This window comes from Capricornis sumatraensis, chromosome 19 (genome assembly GCF_032405125.1).
Source record: "Capricornis sumatraensis isolate serow.1 chromosome 19, serow.2, whole genome shotgun sequence".
In the NCBI taxonomy this organism is placed as follows: domain Eukaryota; kingdom Metazoa; phylum Chordata; class Mammalia; order Artiodactyla; family Bovidae; genus Capricornis; species Capricornis sumatraensis.
In genome coordinates this window covers 32,549,764-32,569,930 of record NC_091087.1, presented here as the reverse complement: position 1 = coordinate 32,569,930, position 20,167 = coordinate 32,549,764, and the positions used below count along the sequence as shown (strand labels likewise).

The 20,167-nt window shown below is 47.9% G+C and overlaps 1 protein-coding gene across 1 annotated transcript in view; it reads left to right on the top strand.

The window, feature by feature from the left end:
- Positions 1–13,719, top strand: part of RASGRF1 (Ras protein specific guanine nucleotide releasing factor 1) — a 101,287-nt gene extending 87,568 nt beyond the window's left edge. Inside the window, exons 24-27 of the mRNA XM_068991320.1 lie at positions 1,111–1,190; positions 7,537–7,654; positions 10,113–10,181; positions 13,627–13,719. Of these exons, the coding sequence (XP_068847421.1) occupies positions 1,111–1,190; positions 7,537–7,654; positions 10,113–10,181; positions 13,627–13,719 (360 nt within the window). The remainder of the gene's footprint in view (positions 1–1,110; positions 1,191–7,536; positions 7,655–10,112; positions 10,182–13,626) is intronic.
- Positions 13,720–20,167: the final 6,448 nt, after the last annotated feature.

The window sequence follows — 20,167 nt, the reverse complement described above, 5'->3', positions numbered from 1 at the left end:
TTTCTCCTTGAAGAGCACACACTGATCTCTTCTTCCATCCGAATGAAGACTTGGCTTGTTGTTTTCTGTGGGTAGGTTTCTCATATAAAAATTAATCCTATGGTGCATGGCAGGTCTCTGGCCCGATTTCTCAACCATGTTCTGGATCTTGAGGCTTGGTGCTGGAAAGGAAGTCACTACTCATCTCATCATTTTATAAATGAGGGTGCTGAGGAGCTCTGAAGTGAGGGACTTTCCCCAGGTCGTGCGGGGGGGAAGCAGCACAAAGCCAGGCTCAACCCAGGACACGCTCCGCAGCACCCACCTGGACCCTTAAGACAAACACCAGCCACCTGAGTGGCTCCACCTAATGTGTGGGTGGGGCCTGCCTTGGTCGTTTGGCAGAGAGGACCCTCTGCTGCAGACTTTACTCTTTTCCATCAAGGTCTTTTCTTCTTTGATGATAAGTTTATTCACCATTTTTTTTCTTGATTCTTAAATTCATGCACTAAGTCATTTCACTCATCTGACTCTGCAACCCTATAGACTGTAGCCCACCAGGCTCCTCTGTCCATGGGATTCTCCAGGCAAGAATACTGGAGTGGGTTGCCATGCCCTTCTCCAGGGGATCTTCCCTACCCAGGAACCGAACCCAAGTTTCTTATGTCTCCTGCATTGGCAGGCAGGTTCTTTACCACTAGTGCCACCTGGGAAGCCCATTAAATTTGGGTGGTGCCCCTGATATATAAAAGTGAAGGTGTGAGGAGATGGTCACATCATTTGGGTACAGTGATGAGAAAGGTCATGATGGTGAAACATCAGTGATGCCCTGTTCTGGGTCCAACTCTCTGGAGTTACCCATCACATCGTTCCCAACAGCCCAGGTCTCAGGACCCCAGTGTTTGGACCCTCCTGGCCCCACCCACAGTTTCTGAAAGATGTATGAGCATGGGCACACAAAGCAAAGATCCTTGTCCACCTCCTCACAAGTTCAGGGTCAAGTTGCTAGACCCAGGAAGTCCCCGAACCCACCTGCCCCATTTCAAGATGGAACAAGGCCCCGGAGTGTGGGCCAGAGCCGTGGGCTTTGACCTGTGCTGTGTGCTAGTAAATGCTTCTAATTCCTTCCAGACTAAAGCTTTGATTGACAAGCTCCAAAAGCTTGTGTCATCAGAGGGCAGATTTAAGAATCTGAGAGAAGCTCTGAAAAAGTAAGTTGTGTGTCATTTTGTCACCATTCTTTTTTAAATCATAGAATTGCATTGCAGAGGCTTTCATGTGCCTCACGTGGCCGGAGCAGGAGGCCTGTCTGTCTGTCTGTCCATCTGTCTGCCCACAAGACCAATCCCTACGCATCCCCAGACCCCCAGGGCAGGTCAGCTTTGTCCTCCATCATCTCCCAAAGAAAATTCATGGTGTTGGGGCATTTCCAGAGAGAGACCCAGGAATAGTCTTGAGAAGTGTGGTAGGTGTGATGGCAATTATAGAGGTGCAGGATTCCTTGATTCCAAAATGCACGTTTTATTTTATATTTTACTATTTCTGATGTCAGGCTACATCTCATAGTCAATGCGTTTATTTCATATGGTTGCATTTTCTTTTTGTACTTGGTAATTAGTCATCAAAACAAGAGTGCATTTTACAGATAACGGCATCTTGGAATCAAACAAATACGATTTTACCAGTAATTGACACTTGACAGTTTGCAAAGTTGGTGACTTCCCTGGCCCCGTTAACACTGCCCAGGAGGTGAACCTTCTCAGCCTCGGTCCTCTTGTCCTTTTGTTGTTTTTAAGTCGCTCAGGCATGTCTGACTCTTTTTGACCCCGTGGACTGTAGCCCACTAGTCTCCTCTGTTCATGAGATTTCCCAGGCAAGAATACTGGGTTTCTGTTTCCTTCTCCAGGGGATCTTCCCGACCCAGGTACTAAACCCCCATCTCCTGCATTGACAGGCAGGTTCTTTTACTTTTTTCCCCCAGTCTTGGGGCATGTGGAATATTAGTTTCCTGACCAGGAATCAAACCCACACCACCTGCAGTGGAAGCGTGGATTCTTAACCACTTGACCACCAAGGAAGTCCCTAGACCAGGATAGTTTTTGTGGTGAGGGCTGTCCTGTGCATGAAAGAATGCAAACATCCCTGGCCTCTACGCATGGGACCAGTGCCCCCGTCCCCCCCACCCCCACCGAGTTATGAGGACCAGGAAGGTCTCCAGACATGGCCAGATACCCTCAGGGAGGCATAATTGCCCCCACTGAGAACCACATTGTGAGACAAAATCTCCCATGATGTTTCTCCAAACGAGGACACTGAGGGGCTAGTGGCTGGCCAAAGGATTGGGGGAAATGGTGATAGAGCCGGGCCTTGACCCAAGCCAGTGCCCTGTGGTTTGCCTGAGAGGCCAGGCCGGCTGTCCTTGGGCAGCAGTGACTCAGCCCCTTGTCACATGCTGAGGCTGCACACTCACCTGAAACATGGGTTTGCCGTCACTCTCGTTAGATGCTCACTTGGGGTTCCTCCACTAGTCTCTGCCTCCGTGTTCCTCTCGGGCACTCGAGCACATGGCCTATTGGGCTGGCCCTCGCCCTTGCTCTCCGTTCCTAGGTGGCCACTTGCTGGACCTCCCAGTGCCTGGGAGACCCCAGGGCCCTGGCTCCAATGGAGCCCAGGAGCACCTCCCCTCCTTTCCAAGATGGACCCCATGACCGCTGCCCACACCAGCCCACTAAAGCCCCCAGCACCTGAGGATGGAACCCTTCGCACCTCTAGCCCCTCTGGTGACTTCAGCACCCCACGCCCCCTCCCTGCCAGCCCCGTCCACCTTTCTCATTTCTCTCCTGTCATCCCTGGTGTTCGTGCTGGCTCTGTGTCCCATCACCTTGACCATCATCTTCACTTTGTTTGTGTCCTCAGACAGATGTTCTACCCATCTGTGCTGTCCGGCCGTGTCTCCTCCGCCAGGGCTCTGCGAGCCCCCGTGGACTGTGCTTGTGGGCCCGTGGACTGTGCTTGTGGGGAGCTGCCCCCGCATTCACCAACCTGTCCGTCCGTCCGTCCGTCCGTCCGTCCGCCCCCAGGTGCTGCTCCATCCGCCTCCTTCACATGGCTTCCTCGCCCAGCACCGCCACAGCCTCACCGCCTCCGTGGCCCCCATTCTGTCTGCGTCCCCATCCTGACTGTCTCCCCTCTTGCAGGTTCCCCGTGGGCTTGTGTAAGTGCCTCTCCTAGACGCCTCTTCACCCAGCCATGCAGGGCACAGGTGGCCTTCAGGCGTTCTGGCCGCTGAGAACTTTATGCAAACCAGGTTCCTGCCTTATGGAGATGCAGGCCAGGCCAGGCAGGAGAAGGACAGATTAGGACATGTGTTTATCCCCCTTTACTCTGGAAGCACCAAGATTTACGCATAAAGCAGCAGTATGTGACGACTTGGGGGTCATGTCACCAGGCGCAGGGCAGAGGTCAGAGGGCATGAAGTGGTAGGTGGGCACAGTTGGTGAGTTGCCCAGACAAGGAGCTCATGATGGGCCTCACTGTGTGGGTCCGTGGGTCCTCAGACCTGTTCTGATGTCCCGGGTGTCCTTTTTAGTCTATCATCATAATATGCAGCCTTGTGCAGCACCCAGGCCAGCACATGGCCTTTTAGCTTTACCAGCCAAGACTGCACCCCCAAATCCTACCTCCTGTCCCCAGCTACTCTTAAATATCTCCTGGGCCAGCTACAAGGCTTGCTGTGTGCACCCCGTCAGTCCGCTGCCCTGATGCCCCCACATGGATGTGATCTCCCCCTTCTCCTTCCTCAAACCACACCCTGGTGAAACCCACAAGACTGTCCCCTCCTATCATCTACTGAGTGACCAGAAGCTGCCCACAGCTCCACTCAACAACATTTTGCTGTAAAATTTGGTCACAAGCTCTTGAGGGGCCAGTTCCAGCTTTGCCCATCTGTGTAATCTTAACCCAGCAGATGCTTGTCTGTCTTTAGTTTGAATAGGATGCCAGTGGAGGGCATGCAGGAGCCAGGCTCTCACTGCTCCTGTCACAGCCCTTCCCCTCTGTTCCCCTAAGTGGAGGATGGGAACAGCTCTGGGGGACGTCTGCTGGCCGAGCATCAGGCCACCTCATACGACCTCCTATGGTGTGGACATCCATCTATGTACGTGGATATGATGGATCCACAGTCCTGGAGTTTCAGGGGCTCCAACAAGAGCAAATATCTGTTTGCATCTTTATTTTCAGCCTGTGGCCACAGAGCAAAGCCTAGTCTCTTGCTCATGAAACTACAGAGCAGGTAGAATCCACGTGGCAAAAACCAACGTTGGATTCTGAGCTCCACCCCACTCCCAATCCATTACCAAAAAAAAAAAATTTCCCCCAAATCTGAGGACCTGATTTCCCTGCACCACATACCAGAACTGTTGGTGCTGACCCCTGGGATTCTAGCCCAGCTCCTGGTGGCCCTCATCCCCTCCCTGAGAAAGAGAGGAGATCCCAGACCAGAGCTTGTAAGAGAGGGCAGTCCAGCCCACAGCCAGGGATGGGGTTGGAGGGGCGAAGCAGCGGGTGACCCCTGCTTGTCACCATCCCTTTCCTGGGGTTCGGTGGAGAACCCCATCAGGCAGCTGCATCTTACTTTCAGTCGCTGATGCCAGCTCACTTCTTTCATCCCCTTTGACATCATCAGGAATTTCGTGGCAGAAACATCAGGCTTGGGGGCCCCAAACGCTCATAGATAAGATCCAGGTGCCAGGAGTCACCAGGTGTTGGCATGCATGTTTAGGTGCTGCCTGGGAAACCAGAAGCAGCTTTTAGACTAGGGGGTGGGCACTTTCTTTCTGCTCCCTAGAACGTCAGGTACAGGCATGCGAGGCCTCTGCCTCCGTCCATAACAGCCCTGTTGGCCAGGCCCTGATGCAAGGCAAGGCTGAACCCCACCCAACAGGCCAGATGCCCACGTGGAGAGTTCAGAGCTAGCCACACATCGGGTGTTTTGCCCACACAAAGCCCCAGCTGCACTTCCCTGTACACTCAGATGCTCAGCACAGTCTGTGTCCACACAGTACTGCCCTTCGGGGGCCCTCCTCCAGCCTTCTCTGCCCCCACCGCCCCTTACTCTAGCCACTCTGAAAACACCATATATTTCCCACATGGCTCTGGACTCTGGGGTGTGTGTACACGACTGAATGAAGTGTGCTGTTCCCTAAAGCCCCTCACTATGTAGGTGATGAACAAGAATAGAGTCCGGGACTGGTGGTGCCACATGCAAGTGACTAAATTGCCCACCCATCATCTTTCCACACCTGGATCATAACCCCCAGTAAATCATTCAGGGAAATCACCGAGTGGCCCGAGGACCCCAGATATTTTTTCACTGGTCTGGGTGGTCAGCACCCCATGAGGCATTCAGAAACATCCTGCTTCCTTCAGTCTTTCACAGTCAGCGAGCAGTCACTCAGCCTTCCCTCTGCCTCTGTCCAAGATAAGAGGTCCTCCAAGCTCTCCAGGCTGCCTGGTGCCCGCCATGGGCAGGAGGAGTGGGGCACCCCCAGAACCCACCAGTCAGCCCTCCAGCCCCAGAGTGTCTTCTAAGACCTTTGAACTCTTTTCTCCATCAGATCCACCAGCCTGTGCTTCAGATTTGGAGTTTGATGGAAAACCAGGCATGTATTGGGCTGGCCAAAAAGATGATTCTGGTTTTTCCATAAGATGTTAAAAATCGGAACAAACTTTCTGGCCCACCTGATAACAATCATGACCTATTAATGGCTGGAAGGACTCAGAGAGGTCTGCCAGTGGCAACATGATTCTTGCTTCCCCCCACCCCAATTTTTCAAAACCTGCAGTAAAAATAAAATTATATTTGACAGTGTTACCCTGTATACAAACGCATATATGCCTAACAGGGACAAAAATGTCTCAAAGCAATTTTAGACCATGCAGTGAACTCAGATATTTCCCTATTCTCTCTTTTTTAAAACTTTTTTAAAAAAATCTGATCAACGCTCTCCAAATTGATTTTAACATCCATGAAAGAGTCAAGACTGACAGTTCAAATAATATTTCTCCTCTCCACTATTTCTCAAACTCCAAAAATCCACCTCCTTTAAGACTTTGTCATACCCATGTGTCAGCTGTATTTGCATGTACTTAATAGTCTCCTTTAAATTAACTATTTCCCAGAAATAAGTATTTAAATTTATTTTCTTTATTTAAAGAAGAAAAACTATCATAACAGCAAGTGGGAAACCAGCATATTTGCCATAAGTATATATGGTTACCATAAAAAATAAATACAGTGAAAACAGAACAATGTTATTAAATTCTTACCAGATCCTGATGTATGCCAAGGCTCTGATCCTTAGTGAGTCCTGTTACTATTTGTTCAAAAAAGAAAAAAAGAGTGAGGAAAATGGCAAGTGTTAGGAAGTGTCAAAACCATGATGCTGACACTCATGATGCTGGGTGGTGGGCGTGAAAATCAAATGTTTATCATCATATGAATCAATTTATTTAAACAGTGTCCGAGCATCACCTAAAATCAACTCTCAAATCACCTAGAATTTTCTCAGCTAACATGAGCTCTGTTGTACAAGGGGAGCCTGAGGACCAGAGGGAAAGATATGGCTCAGGGTCACACAGCAAGCAAACAGGGGACTGAGACCAGGTTTCTATCCTTGCTCTACCATCCTCCCTGTCTTGATCCCCTCTGGAGAGGCAGAGTTGCCACCAGGAGACAGAGGTGAGATGGGCTAGAAAGGAGGATCGCTGCGGCTGTGTGCTGAGCTGAGAGGAGTCTGTAGAGCACTTTGTGGGGAGTCCCTCGAGGGAGCTGTAAGGAGCTCTTCCAGGGCAGAGTGACCACCAGAGCCATCACAGCATCATCCCCAGACCCAGCACCCCATAAGAGGCACCAGACGGGGTGTGAAGGACCAGTGACTGGAACCCCTGCTTCAGAGCCACCGATCAGAGAGGCCTGGCCCATCCCCAACAAAGGCTACCAACCCCCGCCCAGACCACATCCAGGATGGTGGTCTCAGAGAACAGGGCTTTCTGTACTGGTAGCTCAGTGCCTGGGTGGGCAGAGGTCCCAGTGGGGCAAGAAACATAGGCAGAGACATCTCCGGGAGAGTGTCTGGGGGTGACTGGCGGGAATGGGGGTGGCACTACAAGGCACCCTCAGGACATGATTCTGGGATGAGGTTGCGAAGGAAGGTTTCAGGGGAGAGACGGAAAGGAAAGGAGAGCCTGGTGGGGGCTGGCGGCCAAGGCCCAGGACTCTGGGAGGGGGAGCAGCCAGGTAGAAGGGGACCTTCCGGCTTGGGGTGGGAGGGGACGGTCCACTGAGAAGCCCCAGCTGGCACCATGTCACCTCCACCATCCAGAGGACTGACCCTCTCGCCCAGCTGGCAATTCAGGCCCAAGTGCTACTGTTAACTCTTGGCAAATAGAAACCCCTTCCCGTTCAGCAAAGCGAGCAACCCAAGGGGTGTGTCTGTTCTTGGGAGAGGCGCCAGCGTTTTAAGTGAAAAACCTCTGTCAATGCCGTTTGCTTCAAAGTTGTGACCCGCCCTGTGTCCCTTACCTGGGAATGTACCTCACTGACCTGGCCTTCATCGAAGAGGGTACGCCCAACTACACGGAGGACGGCCTGGTCAACTTCTCCAAGATGAGAATGGTGAGTTCCCCGCAACAGAGGGGACAGGGGCAGGGGGACATCAAAACCCGAGCCCGGGCCCACCAGAGCTCTGCCTCCAGGCCTGGCCGACTGGGGGGAGCCTGAGCCCAGCTCCGCCTGTAAGAACAGTCACCCCCTTAAGCGGCGATTAGCATTGGCCTGCCCTGAGCCAGCTATACCTCCATTCCCTGCTCTAACGCCTACAGGCTGAGGAGTGGGGTTGTCCACCTTACAGGGGAGCAAGCTGAGGCTGGGAGAGATCCAGGACCAGCCCAAAATCACCCCTAAGTAAAGGGCAGAACCGGGTCTGGAGCTCTGTCTGACTCCAAAAGGTGTATCTTTATTCCAAGCCCATCCAGTGTTGTTCAGATAAGCACTTGCTTTTTTTTTTTTTTTAACCTTTATTTTCTTTATTTTTGACTGTGTTGGGTCTTCATTGCTACACATGGGTTTTCTCTAGTTGCGGTGCCATTGCAGCGGCTTCTCTCATTGCAGAGCACAGGTTCTCAGGCACACGGGCTTCAGCAGTCGCAGCTCACAGGCTCTAAGCACAGGCTCAGTAGTTGTGGTGCATGGGCATACTTGCCCCAAGGCATGTGGGATCTTTCCGGACCAGGGATCAAACCTGTGTCCCCTGCATGGACAGGCGGATTCTTAACCACTGAGACCATGAGGGAAGTCCTAGATAAGCCCTTGCTTTATGTGGCCACAGCCGAATCATTTCTAAGCAAGTAGATTTCCAATTTCCCCAGAGAAATCTAGGACCTGGGAGGGGAGATGAAGACCCCCTTCCAGCAGGGAGCCGTGTTTATACCCATCCTTCTCCCCTGTTGCCTCCAGCCAGGGAGCCTCCATTTGTATTGGTTCTGTGTCATGGGCTTCCTCCTAAGGTTTTGTTTAATTGGTAAGATTTCTCTGTCAAGGGCAAGTTGGCAGCACTGCCCTAGTGGCAGGACGGGGAGACTTTGTGTGGTCTTGCACACCGTGGGCACGTGGAAAGTGGCCTTTAGCTGTTGCTGGAGTTGAGGGGACTGTTTTAGGATGTTGGATAAGCTGGCACCACTGATCAAGTGATGTCTTTCTCTCTCAGTCACATACTGTAATTTTTGTTGTTTTTCAGTCCATAAGTCGTGTCTGACTCTTTCTGACCCCATGGACTGCAGCACACCAGGCTTCCCTGTCCTTCACCATCTCCTGGAGTTCACTCAAACTCAAGTCCATTGAGACAGTGCTGCTATCTAACCATCTCATCCTCTGCCACCCCCATCTCTTCCTGCCCTCAATCTTTCCGAGCATCAGGGTCATCAGGATTTTTTTTTTTTAGCGACAAAATCACTCATTTATTTTCACTACTCAAAGAAAATGATTGGTAATTTTCTCTTACTATATTACCTGTGAGTCTTTAAAATAATTTTCATCATCTTTAGTGTAATCTGACTGAATATATGTTTTACATTTCAGAATATGCATCTTTTTACTGAAGTATAGGGATTTACAATACTGTGATAGTTTCATGTATATGACATAATGATTCAGTGTTTTTTATAGATTTTTTAATATATGAATGGATAAAGAAGATGTGGTGGTGGTGGTTTAATCACTAAGTCGTTTCTGCCTCTTGTGACCCCATGGACTATATAGCCCACCAGGCTCCTCTGTCCATAGAATTTTCAAGAATTCTGGAGTGGGTTGCCATTTCCTTCTCCAAAAGAAGATGTGGTGTGTATATGTATATATACACATGCACACACACACACTGAAATATTATTCAGCCCTAAAAAAGAATGAAGTGCTAAGAGGTACAAAATGTTATGTATAAAATAAGCTATAAGGATATATTGTACAATACAGGGAATGTAACAAGTATTTCATAATAACTACAAATGGAGTATAACCTTTAAAAATTGTAAATCACTGTATTGTGCACCTGTAACATATAATAATGTGCATCACCTATACTTCAATAAATAAATAAATTGAGTGAGGTTCCACCATTTGCAGGAACGTGGATGGACCTTGAGGATATTGAGCTTGGTGAAATAAGTCAGAGAAGGACAGATAGTCTGTGTTGCTCCTTATAACCTATAGATTTATCGATTCTTACCAAGGATCAGCCTTTGAAGCAGGTTGCTGCAATAAGGAACATCATGATGCTTCAGTAGCATCTACCAGGAGGTAAATTAACAGGCTGAGTTGATGGCTATTGCTGTCCCTTCTGTTCTGCAGGGGGAGGGGGTCCAGGGGTGATACTAAGAGCAAATTGTTTCTAAAACTCGCCTTCCAGGGACTTCTCTGGTGGCCCAGTGGCTAAGACTCCATGCTCCCAATGCAAGAGACATAGGTTTGATTCCTGGTCAGGGAACTAGATCCCACATGTGGCAACTGAGACATGTCTCAGCCAAATAAATAATAAATATAGGTTAAAATAAATATTTAAAACTCTCCTTCCTTCCCACAGATATCCCATATCATCCGAGAGATCCGCCAGTTTCAACAAACTGCCTACAAGATCGAGCACCAAGCAAAGGTGAGCTGGTAGCATTTGCAGTCACTTCTGATTTCTCACGAGTGCTGTGGCGGCCCCCCCACCTCTTCCTGCCTCTTCCCCTCCCCTCCAAACCCAAACATTTTCTGCCTTGAATTCCCTGGGCCCCACTCTTCCAGGAAGCCCTCCTCCCTGTGTCCTGTCCCCTGACCCACCACGAGTTCCCCCTCCTTCAGACAGAGCTTGTGGTCATCCCATCGCTCCTGTCTGATCTTTACCTGCCACAGGATGACTTAGAATCATGCTTGGTCTCCTCTGAGGCAAGAGAGGCCATGTTTATCACATCTTTTCGATATGCTCACAAGTTTCAAAATTCACAACTAGAAAGGGCACCCAGCAAAAATTCCCCCAGCCTCCAAGTAAGTTCCCCTCCCAATGCCAATTGCATCACTCATTCTTTGCGTGTGTTTGCAAGCACAGCAAAACTTTTTTTTTTCACTCTGTTAGCAGACCATACACAAGCACATATTTCTTTGAGGCTTCCCACATGGCTCAGTGGTAAAGAATCTGCCCCCCAATGCAGGAGACGTAAGAGATTTGGGTTCAATCCCTGGGTTGGGAAGATCCCCTGGAGGAGGAACCCAATCCAGTTTTCTTGCCTGGAAAATCCCATGGACAGAGGAGTCTGGTGGGCTGCAGTCCATGAGGTCACAAAGAGTCGGACACGACTGAACATGCATGCACTCCTTTATGATAGACTTGCCCTGTCTCCTGCCAGGTTCCATGAACTCACTCTGTCTTTAGCTGATTACCGCAGGGAGAAGAGAAACCTTAATCAAGTGTGCCGCTTTTTCCTTGTCATTCACTCATTCTTTCATTTGGCAAGTGCTTATTGAGCACATACCAGGTACCAGGCACTGTATTAGGCCTCTGCTCCCTTCTTAAACTTGCCCTTGAGCTCCAAGGTGCAACACAAATAAATGTTACTGCCCTTTAGACTTGGAGAAGGAAATGACAGCCCACTCCAGTATTCTTGCCTGGGAAATCCCATGGACAGAAGAGCCTGACGGGCTACAATCCATGGGTCGCAAAGAATGGGACACAACTGAAGAGACTTAAGGATACTAAGCATGCCCTTCAGGCTCCTTCTGTTAACAGCTTTGCAGTGATGGTGTTTGCTTCCAGTCTCAACAGAAGCAACACTCAGGGAAACAAATGCTCATGATGGAGAAAACTGACCAGTCTGCTGATTTCCAGAATGTTTGGAGGGTTGAGATTTTGTGCTCTACAAAGAACTGTTCGTATGAAGCTACTGCTGCTGCTGCTAAGTCACTTCAGTCGTGTCTGACTCTGTGCGACCCCATAGACAGCAGCCCACCAGGCTTCCCCTATAAAAGTCTGGACCTGGGACTTCCCTGGTGGTCCAGTGGTTAAGACTCTGCCCTTCTACTTCAGGAGGCATGGGTTCAATCCCTGGTTGGGCTACTAAGATCCCACATGCTACATGGCATGGCTAAGAAATAAAAATAAGTAATTTTTTAAAAGACAGAAAAAAATAAAAGTCTGGTCTACTTCCCATAGCTGTAAGATTGCCGCGTCTTTATCAGAGTTCGTCTAGACGTGAAATCTGAGGTCATCTTCGTGGAGGTGCTGATTGAGAGCCATTATTCAGACACAGTAACCTTTTCATCGGTGACTAATGGTCAGCATCCTAGACAGCCAGATCTGTCTCTCACAGTAGCAGAGGGTCAACTAGCAAAGAAGCTCACAGGACTTGATTTTTCTCCAGCAGCTATCAGAAGGTTCCCAATTACATACTAAGAAATGTAATTGTTTTCTTCCTCCTGATCTAAGTGTCTATGGAAAAACATGAACCTTCAGCTCCAAACAACTGACAAGTCACTGAACCTTGGAAACATGAAAGTGTTTAGTTGTTCAGTCCTGTCCGACTCTTTGTGACCCCATGGACTGTAGCCTGCCAGGCTACTCTGTCCATGGAATTCTCCAGGCAAGAATACTGGAGGGGGTTGCCATTCTCTTCTCCAGGGGATCTTTCTGACCCAGGGATGGAACCCAGATCTCCCATATTGCAGACAGATTCTTTACCATCTGAGCCACCACTGAGCCTTGGAGAGATTCTTTATGAAGGGTGGGGGTCTGACTGTGAGATGTGGGCTTTGATCTCTCATCGTACACTTAACACACAGGAGTCCAGCAAAGCACTCGGGAGCTGGGTGAAGTGGGGCACATGGAGGAAGGAAAACAGTTTAATCCATGTGGTGACTCTTCCTGATTTTCCACTCTGAGATTTTGCCCTGGAGTGAGCCTCATGAGGGGAAGAACAGGGAGCCTCCTTTCTTACACAGCCTCAGCTTCCACGGTCGGCTCCTGGGGGATTCTCTCTCATGCTACACAATCCCGATGTTTAAGAACATTTTTTCAACATATGGAAACACTGAAAGAACTGTCTCTGGAGTAGGAAATGGTAACCCATTCCAGTATTCTTGCCTACAGAATCCCACGGACAGAGGAGCCTGGTGGACTACAGTCCATAGGGTCACAAAGAGTCAGACACAACTGAAGCAACTGAGCACACACGCACGAAGGAACTGTGAACACCCCTACATGCACAGCCTAGATGCTACAATTGACATTTTAGATATATAGATACAGATGTGAATGTGAAAGTTGCTCCTTCATGTCCAACTCTGAGAGCGTGTAAGTCCATGGAATTCTCCAGGCCAGAATATAGGACTGGATAGCCGTTCCCTTCTCCAGGGGATCTTCCCAGGTCTCCCACATTGCAGGCGGATTCTTTACCAGCTGAGCCACCAGGGAAGCCCATAGATAGAGATGATTATATTTTGAAATATCTATTTATTTGGCTGCACCAGGTCTTCGTTGCACCAGCAGCACCTGGACTCTGAGTTGCAGCATGTAGGGATCTAGTTCCCCAGCAGGGATGGAACCCTGGCCCCTTGCACTGGGGGTGTGAAGTCTTAGCCACTGGACCACCAGTCAAGTCCCATAGATATAGACGATTTTTTTATATGAGCCTAAAATATGTCTTCCAACACATAGGAATGGTGGTCAAGAGTAATTTTGACCATATGTGATTTTCTATTACTGTGAAGACAAAAAATTAAGACAATACTAAAAAATAGTATTAAGACACAACAGGGACTTCAATGGTGGTCCAGTGGTTAAGAGTCCGCCTTCCAAGCAGGGGACACGGGTTCAATCCTGGTTGACGAATTAAGATCCCACATGTTTTGCAGTGCAGCCAAAACATAATAATAATAAAGAAGCAAAATCATAAACATTAAAAAAGAGACACATTGTTTTTAATGCATCTCTGCCTCATGTGCAAGCCTGATGCCCCTCTCCCCATGATGCTGCCTGATTCCTGGGAGACACTCAGTGACCACCTAGTATATTATGGAGATTGCATCACCTTGCATTCCTTCTTCTCTTTTCCTTTTCTCAGGTAACCCAGTATTTACTGGACCAATCTTTTGTAATGGATGAAGAAAGCCTCTACGAGTCGTCTCTCCGAATAGAACCAAAACTCCCCACCTGAATCCGGTACCCAGCCCAGATCCAGCCGCTCCCATGGACACGTGCTATATGATACTGTACATAGTCGTTTGGTTTCTCTGGGTTTTCTTCTTTAGTATGTGCTTCTCCAAGAATACAAATCCGTTCTTGTTCTTAGATCCCCATAGAACCAGAATATGAATTTCTGCACCGTTTAATACTTGGTCTGCCCACCCCACCCCTCGTCTCCTGCAGTGCCTGGTTCTTTTCATCAACCATCCTCTCAGTCTGTCCTTCCCGGCCCCTTACTCTTCTCCGAAGGGAAAACAGACCCCGCGCATACACGACTCTTAGGCACCTGTCCTGCTTCTGTCCGTCCCCAGCCCAGGCCCCTGGGCTGAGTTGGCCAGGCAACATCCTCCGGCATGTTCCATGTAGTTGTGATAACTGGGTGGGGGGTGGGGGTGGGGGGAGGCGGGAGGGGGAACCATACCCCAGAGTCTGGTCATCGACAAATCTTCCTGCTGATGGTGACGCCGATTTCCAGAGCAGCTTTTCCAGCCCAAATCGCAGGTCTCCAAACTCCGCACCTCCCAGTGACCCGGAGGGAAGAGGGTCCTGTTCGCTGAGAACCACGCCCCGCGACAGCCCTCGAGGCCGCCGCCTCGGTGCCATGCCGCTCCCGGCTCTGGAAATAGCACCAGGGGCATGACCATAGGTCTCTGTAACCCTGGACAAGGCCCCAGAACTTCCTGAGGAAAACAGAATCACAACACCAAGTCATGTCAACTTTGCCAAAGGCGGCCAGCATCCACTGCAAGTCGAGAACACATGAAAAATGTCACTTTTCCTCTGAGCCGCCTAATGGTCACTACAAAGCTTACGTTGAGATGCTCCCAGTCTGTATGCCTTGTGAAAAATAGTACCACACTGTAGAGTTAGAAACTCAATAACCAAGTGTTTTTATTGCATATACTGTAGTCCTGTCTAAATGCCTTCTAGCAGGAATATAGTACTGTAGTGCTTATTCTGTGAATACTACCATCTATTTTTTAAATTGTACAGTATAGAAAACACAGGTCAACTCTGAAGTGGCAGGCATGCTCCACTCCGACAAACAGACAACTTTTGCTGTAAGCAATACCTAGTGGTATGAGAATTCTATTTCAAGTCCTATAATATTTCAACTTACAGCTTGTTTGGAAAACAATTTCCATTTTTGTAAAAATATATGTTTCCTGATTACCTCTTGCTAATAAATCTATTCTATCTCAGGGTGAACGGTGGAATTTTGATGGGTTTCATTTATTCATTCAAGGAGTGTTTTGATGAACACTTGGTCCTTCTCAGGCTCTGCACTCGGACCAGAGGTCTGGAGTGGTCAGGGCACCCACTCCTGCTTCCTGGGGGAACTCATAGTCTGATGTCAAAGAGCATAAATTCGAGCAAACTCTGGGGAAGAGTCGAAGACAAGAGGAGCCTGGTGTGCTACAATCCATGGGGTTTCAAAGAGTCAAACACAACTAAGCTACTGAATAACAACAACAGCATAGTCTGATGAGGGGGACTGTTGCAGTTTTCTATTGTATCAGGGACAAATAGCTCCAAAACTTAATGGCTGAAAACAGTTTTGCACAATTCTATGGGTTGTCTGAGTCCAGCTGGTGGTCCTTGCTTAGGGTCCTTTGTGAGGTGAGGATCTTAGTTCCCTGACCAGGGATGGAACCTGCACCCCCTGCATCAGCTGCTGGGGAAGGAGTGTTTGGAGAGGTGGGTTGTAGTTGTCTCAGGAGTATGGCCATACCACCCAGGTGCACCCACCACCCCCCAAGAATTTATATCTAGCCTCTGGGCATGCATACCTCAGTAACTATAAGCCTGCCCTGATCCTGACCTCCTAGAGCTGGTGACCTGGCTAAAGAGAAGAAACACAAAGCAAATAACCCTCATGTTCCTAACTGCAGCTCACATCTCCTCCAGGCTCCTCAAAACAAGATACCTAGAGGGCTTCCCCTGTGGCTCAGTGGTGAAGAATTTGCCTGCCAATGCAGGAGATGCAGGTTCAATCCCTGATCTGGGAAAACCCCACATGCCATGGGGCAACTAAGCCCGTGCGCCACAACTACCTGTGCTGTAGAGACTGGTAGCTGCAACTCCTGAAGCCCGTGCTCTCCCTAGAGCCTGTGCTCTGCAACAGGAGAAGCCACTGCAACGAGAAGCCCATGCATCACAGCTGGAGAATAGCCACCGCTCGCAGCAACAAAGACAGTGCAGCCAAATAAATAAATAAACTACATAGAAACTGCCGCCACCTGGTGCCCTACGGCCCCCTCACTCTACTGGACCAACCTGACCTCATCAACTCCCCCACTGCCCCTGGGTCTCCTTAACACTCCTCCCTGTGGTACGAGCTAGAAAGCGAGAGGTCACCCTGACTCTCACTTTAAAGGGTCACCTGATCCGGGCACTGTTAACCCCTAACTACTTCTCTACACTGGCCACAGCTCTTCATCTCCTCTGCCACCACCTTGGATGAGCAGTCCCCAATTTTTTTTATCTAAGGGACCCCTCTATACTCACAAAAACTATCAAGGACCCCTCCCAGAAGAAGACCATATAAGTGGGTTACATCAGTAGGTATAATTGTATTACTGATTATTTTATTTGAAAAACTTCAGGAAAGTTTTAAAATAATTATTTATTAATTCATTTAAAAATAGCAATCCCACTTGTAGGTATTTGCCCAAAAGAATTGAAAACAAGGTCTCAAAGACATAATTGTACACTCATTTTCATAGTAACTTATTCACAATAACTGAAAGGTATAATCAATCCAAGTGTCCATCAACAGATGAATAAACAACCAGTGGTAAACAACAGAATGGGATTCAACCTTTGAAAGGAAAGAATTTCTAGGACTTCCTTGCTGGTCCAGTGGTTAAGACTCTGAGCTTGCAATGCAGGGGGCTCAGTTAGTTCAATCCCTGGTTGGGGAACTAAGATCCCACATGCCGCACCATGTGCCCCCCCAAAAATAAAAATGAATAAAAGGACACAAACTACTGTTGTAGAATCTGAAGTCACAAAACACACCTCAGAGGACACTCAAGACAATGGAGAACAGTTTATTACACCAGCAGGTCCAAGGGGAATCGGTTCCCAACAAGGCCTATGATGATTTCGGGGGACTCGGTTTTATACCCTCTGCTACATGACTGCTTACACATTAGTAATTAGTTTTACAACATGCAGGCATGGAAGAATTAACAATTACAACATGCAGGTGCAGACGTTATCGTTAATCTGAGACAACCTGACCCTTACTTCCAGTCGTTGTTTGCCACCTGTGAGAAGGGGGTTTCCTGGTTTTTCTTTAACGATGGTTAACAAGGTTCATGGAGAAGGCAATGGCAACCGACTCCAGTACTCTTGCCTGGAAAATCCATGGATGGAGGAGCCTGGTGAGCTGCAGTCCATGGGGTCGCTAGGAGTCAGACACAACTGAGTGACTTCACTTTCACTTTTCACTTTCATGCATTGGAGAAGGAAATGACAACCCACTCCAGTGTTCTTGCCTGGAGAATCCCAGGGACGGGGGAGCCTGGTGGGCTGCCATCTCTGGGGTCGCACAGAGTCAGACACGCCTGAAGCAACTTACCAGCAGCAGCAGCAACAGGCTTCAGACTCAGTTCACATCCTGCCTTAAGTCTTCAAGATGGAATCCCTCTTGCCCTCCTCCCAGCGACCCCAACTCTACCACTTGGATAAAACTTGAAGACATTATGCTAAGTGAAATACACCAATCACAAAAAGGCAAACATTGTACAATTCCACATGTATGAGGTCCCTAGAGCAGTCAGATTCATAGAGACAGAAAACAGAATGGTGCTTACTAGCATTTTGTTGTTGTTGAAATTTTTAATATTTTAAAAAAGACATTTACTATCTGATAGCTCTCTTCCAGTATTTTTTAACCATTCAGATGTATTTCGTGGGAATATTTATTCACATAATTTTCCTTAATACATTTCTTTCTACACAAGACTGAATTTAAAAGTCTCTGTAACATTTTCAATTATAGCAATAACACTTTAATAAATTATAAATTAACAGAATCTTCATGTTTGCTTTAGAAAATCATTTATCAAATGTTAAATTGCACAAAGGCAAAAACATGGCTCATTCACCCACTTCTGCTCAGCACCAAGCCTGGCATGTCATGACATTCTGCACAGAATGTTTGTTGAATGAATGAACCACATCTTCACTCTTCAGATTGTGAACCCTGAACGAGCAACACTAGCATTGCCTGGGAATCTGATAGAAAAGCAGGATCGCCCCACCTCAGACTTCTTGAACTTGAATCTGAACAAGCTGTCCAAGTGATATGGGAGCACGTGACCATTTTAGAAGCACTGTATTTGACCAAGCACACATCATTTCAGCCCCAGAGTAGTACACTGCTTCTCCAATTGCACCACTCTCTATGCCAGTTAGACCAAACTACTGACTGCTCTCAATTTTTTATTTTTATGTCAGTCACTTCCACTTTTCTTTAACTGTCCATCTCGGAAGGCTTTACCGATTTTCTCCATTCGGTACTTCATCTGTACCCATCTCAGGTTGATCTCTGCCTCATGTCAAGGATCTGTGTCACTTCCCTCCTGTGATATTCCACATGGTCTGGGTGGTCTGACTCAGCCTGTGTCTCATGTGGCTCTCAGTACCACACCTAGCCCATGAGAGATGCTCTTGTCAGGTCTGATTGAGAGTGGGACTGCCAGGAAAAGGGAGTGAAAGGAAAAATAAACTAAAGCTCATCAAAATTAAAAACTGTTGCACATCAAAGAACATTCTCAAGAAAGTGAAAAGATCACCTACAGAATGAAAGAGAATCTTTCTGCAAATCATATATTGGATAAGAGTTTAGTATCCAGAATATATAAAGAACTCTAACAACTCAAAAGCAAAAAACAAACCAATTTTTAAAATGGTCAAAGATGGGACTTCCCTGGGGTACAGTGGCTAAGACTCCTAATGCAGGCGGCCCAGGTTTGATCCCTGGTCAGGACACTAGATCCCGCATGCTGTAACTAAGACCTGGGCCAACCAAATAGATAAATAAATAGGTGGGGGGTTTTGTTTTTTGTTTTGAATGGACAAAGAACTTGCATAGACATTTCTCCAAAGAAGATATGCAAATGGCCTATAGGCACATGAAAAGATGTTAAACAACATTGGTCTTTCAGTTCAGTTCAGTTCAGTTGCTCAGTCGTGTCCAACTTTATGAGACCCCATGGACTGCAGTACTCCAGGCTTCCCTGTCCATCACCAACTCCTGGAGTTTACTCAAATTCATGTCCATCAAGTAGGTGATGCCATCCAACCATCTCATCCTGTGTCATCCCCTTCTCCTGCCTTCAATCTTTCCCAGCGTAGAGTCTTTTCCATTGAGTCAGTTCGCATCAGGTGGCCAAAGTATTGGAGCTTCAGCATCTGTCCTTCCAATGAATACTCTACTCAGGACTGATTTCCTTTAGGATGGACTGGTTGGATCTCCTTGCAGTCCAAGGGACTCTCAAGAGTCTCCTCCAACACCACAGTTCAAAAGCATCAATTCTTCGGCACTCAACTTTCTTTATAGTCCAACTCTCACATCCATACATGACCACTGGAAAAACCATAGCTTTGACTAGATGGACCTTTGTTGGCAAAGTAATGTCTCTGCTTTTTAATATGCTGTCTAGGTTGGTCATAGCTTTTCTTCCAAGGAGCAAGAATCTTTTAATTTCATGGCTGCAATCACCATCTGCAGTGATTTTGGAGCCCCCCAAAAATAAAGTCTCTCACTGTTTCCATTGTTTCCCCATCTATTTGCCATGAAGTGATGGGACTGGATGCAATGATCTTGGTTTTCTGAATGCTGAGTTTTAAGCCAACTTTTTCACTCTCCTCTTTCACTTTCATCAAGAGGCTCTTTAGTTCTTCACTTTCTGCCGTAAGGGTGGTGTCATGTGCATATATGAGTTTATTGATATTTCTCCCAGCAATCTTGATTCCAGCTTGTGCTTCAGCATTTCTCATGACATACTCTGCATATAAGTTAAATAAGCAGGGTGACAATATACAGCCTTGATGCACTCCTTTTCCGATTTAGAACCAATCTGTTGTTCCATGTCCAGTTCTAACTGTTGCTTCTTGACCTGCATACAGATTTCTCAGGATGCAGGTCACGTGGTCTGTTATTCCCATCCCTTAAGAATTTTCCACAGTTTGCTGTGATCCACACAGTTAGAGTCAATAAAGCAGAAAGTGAAGTGAAAGTGAAGTCGTTCAGTCGTGTCCAACTCTTTGCAACCCCTTGGACTGTAGCCCACCAGGCTCCTCCATCCATGGGATTATCCAAGAATACTGGAGTGGGTTGCCATTTCCTTCTCCAGGGGATCTTCCCGACCCAGGGATCGAACCCAGGTCTCCCACATTGCAGGCAG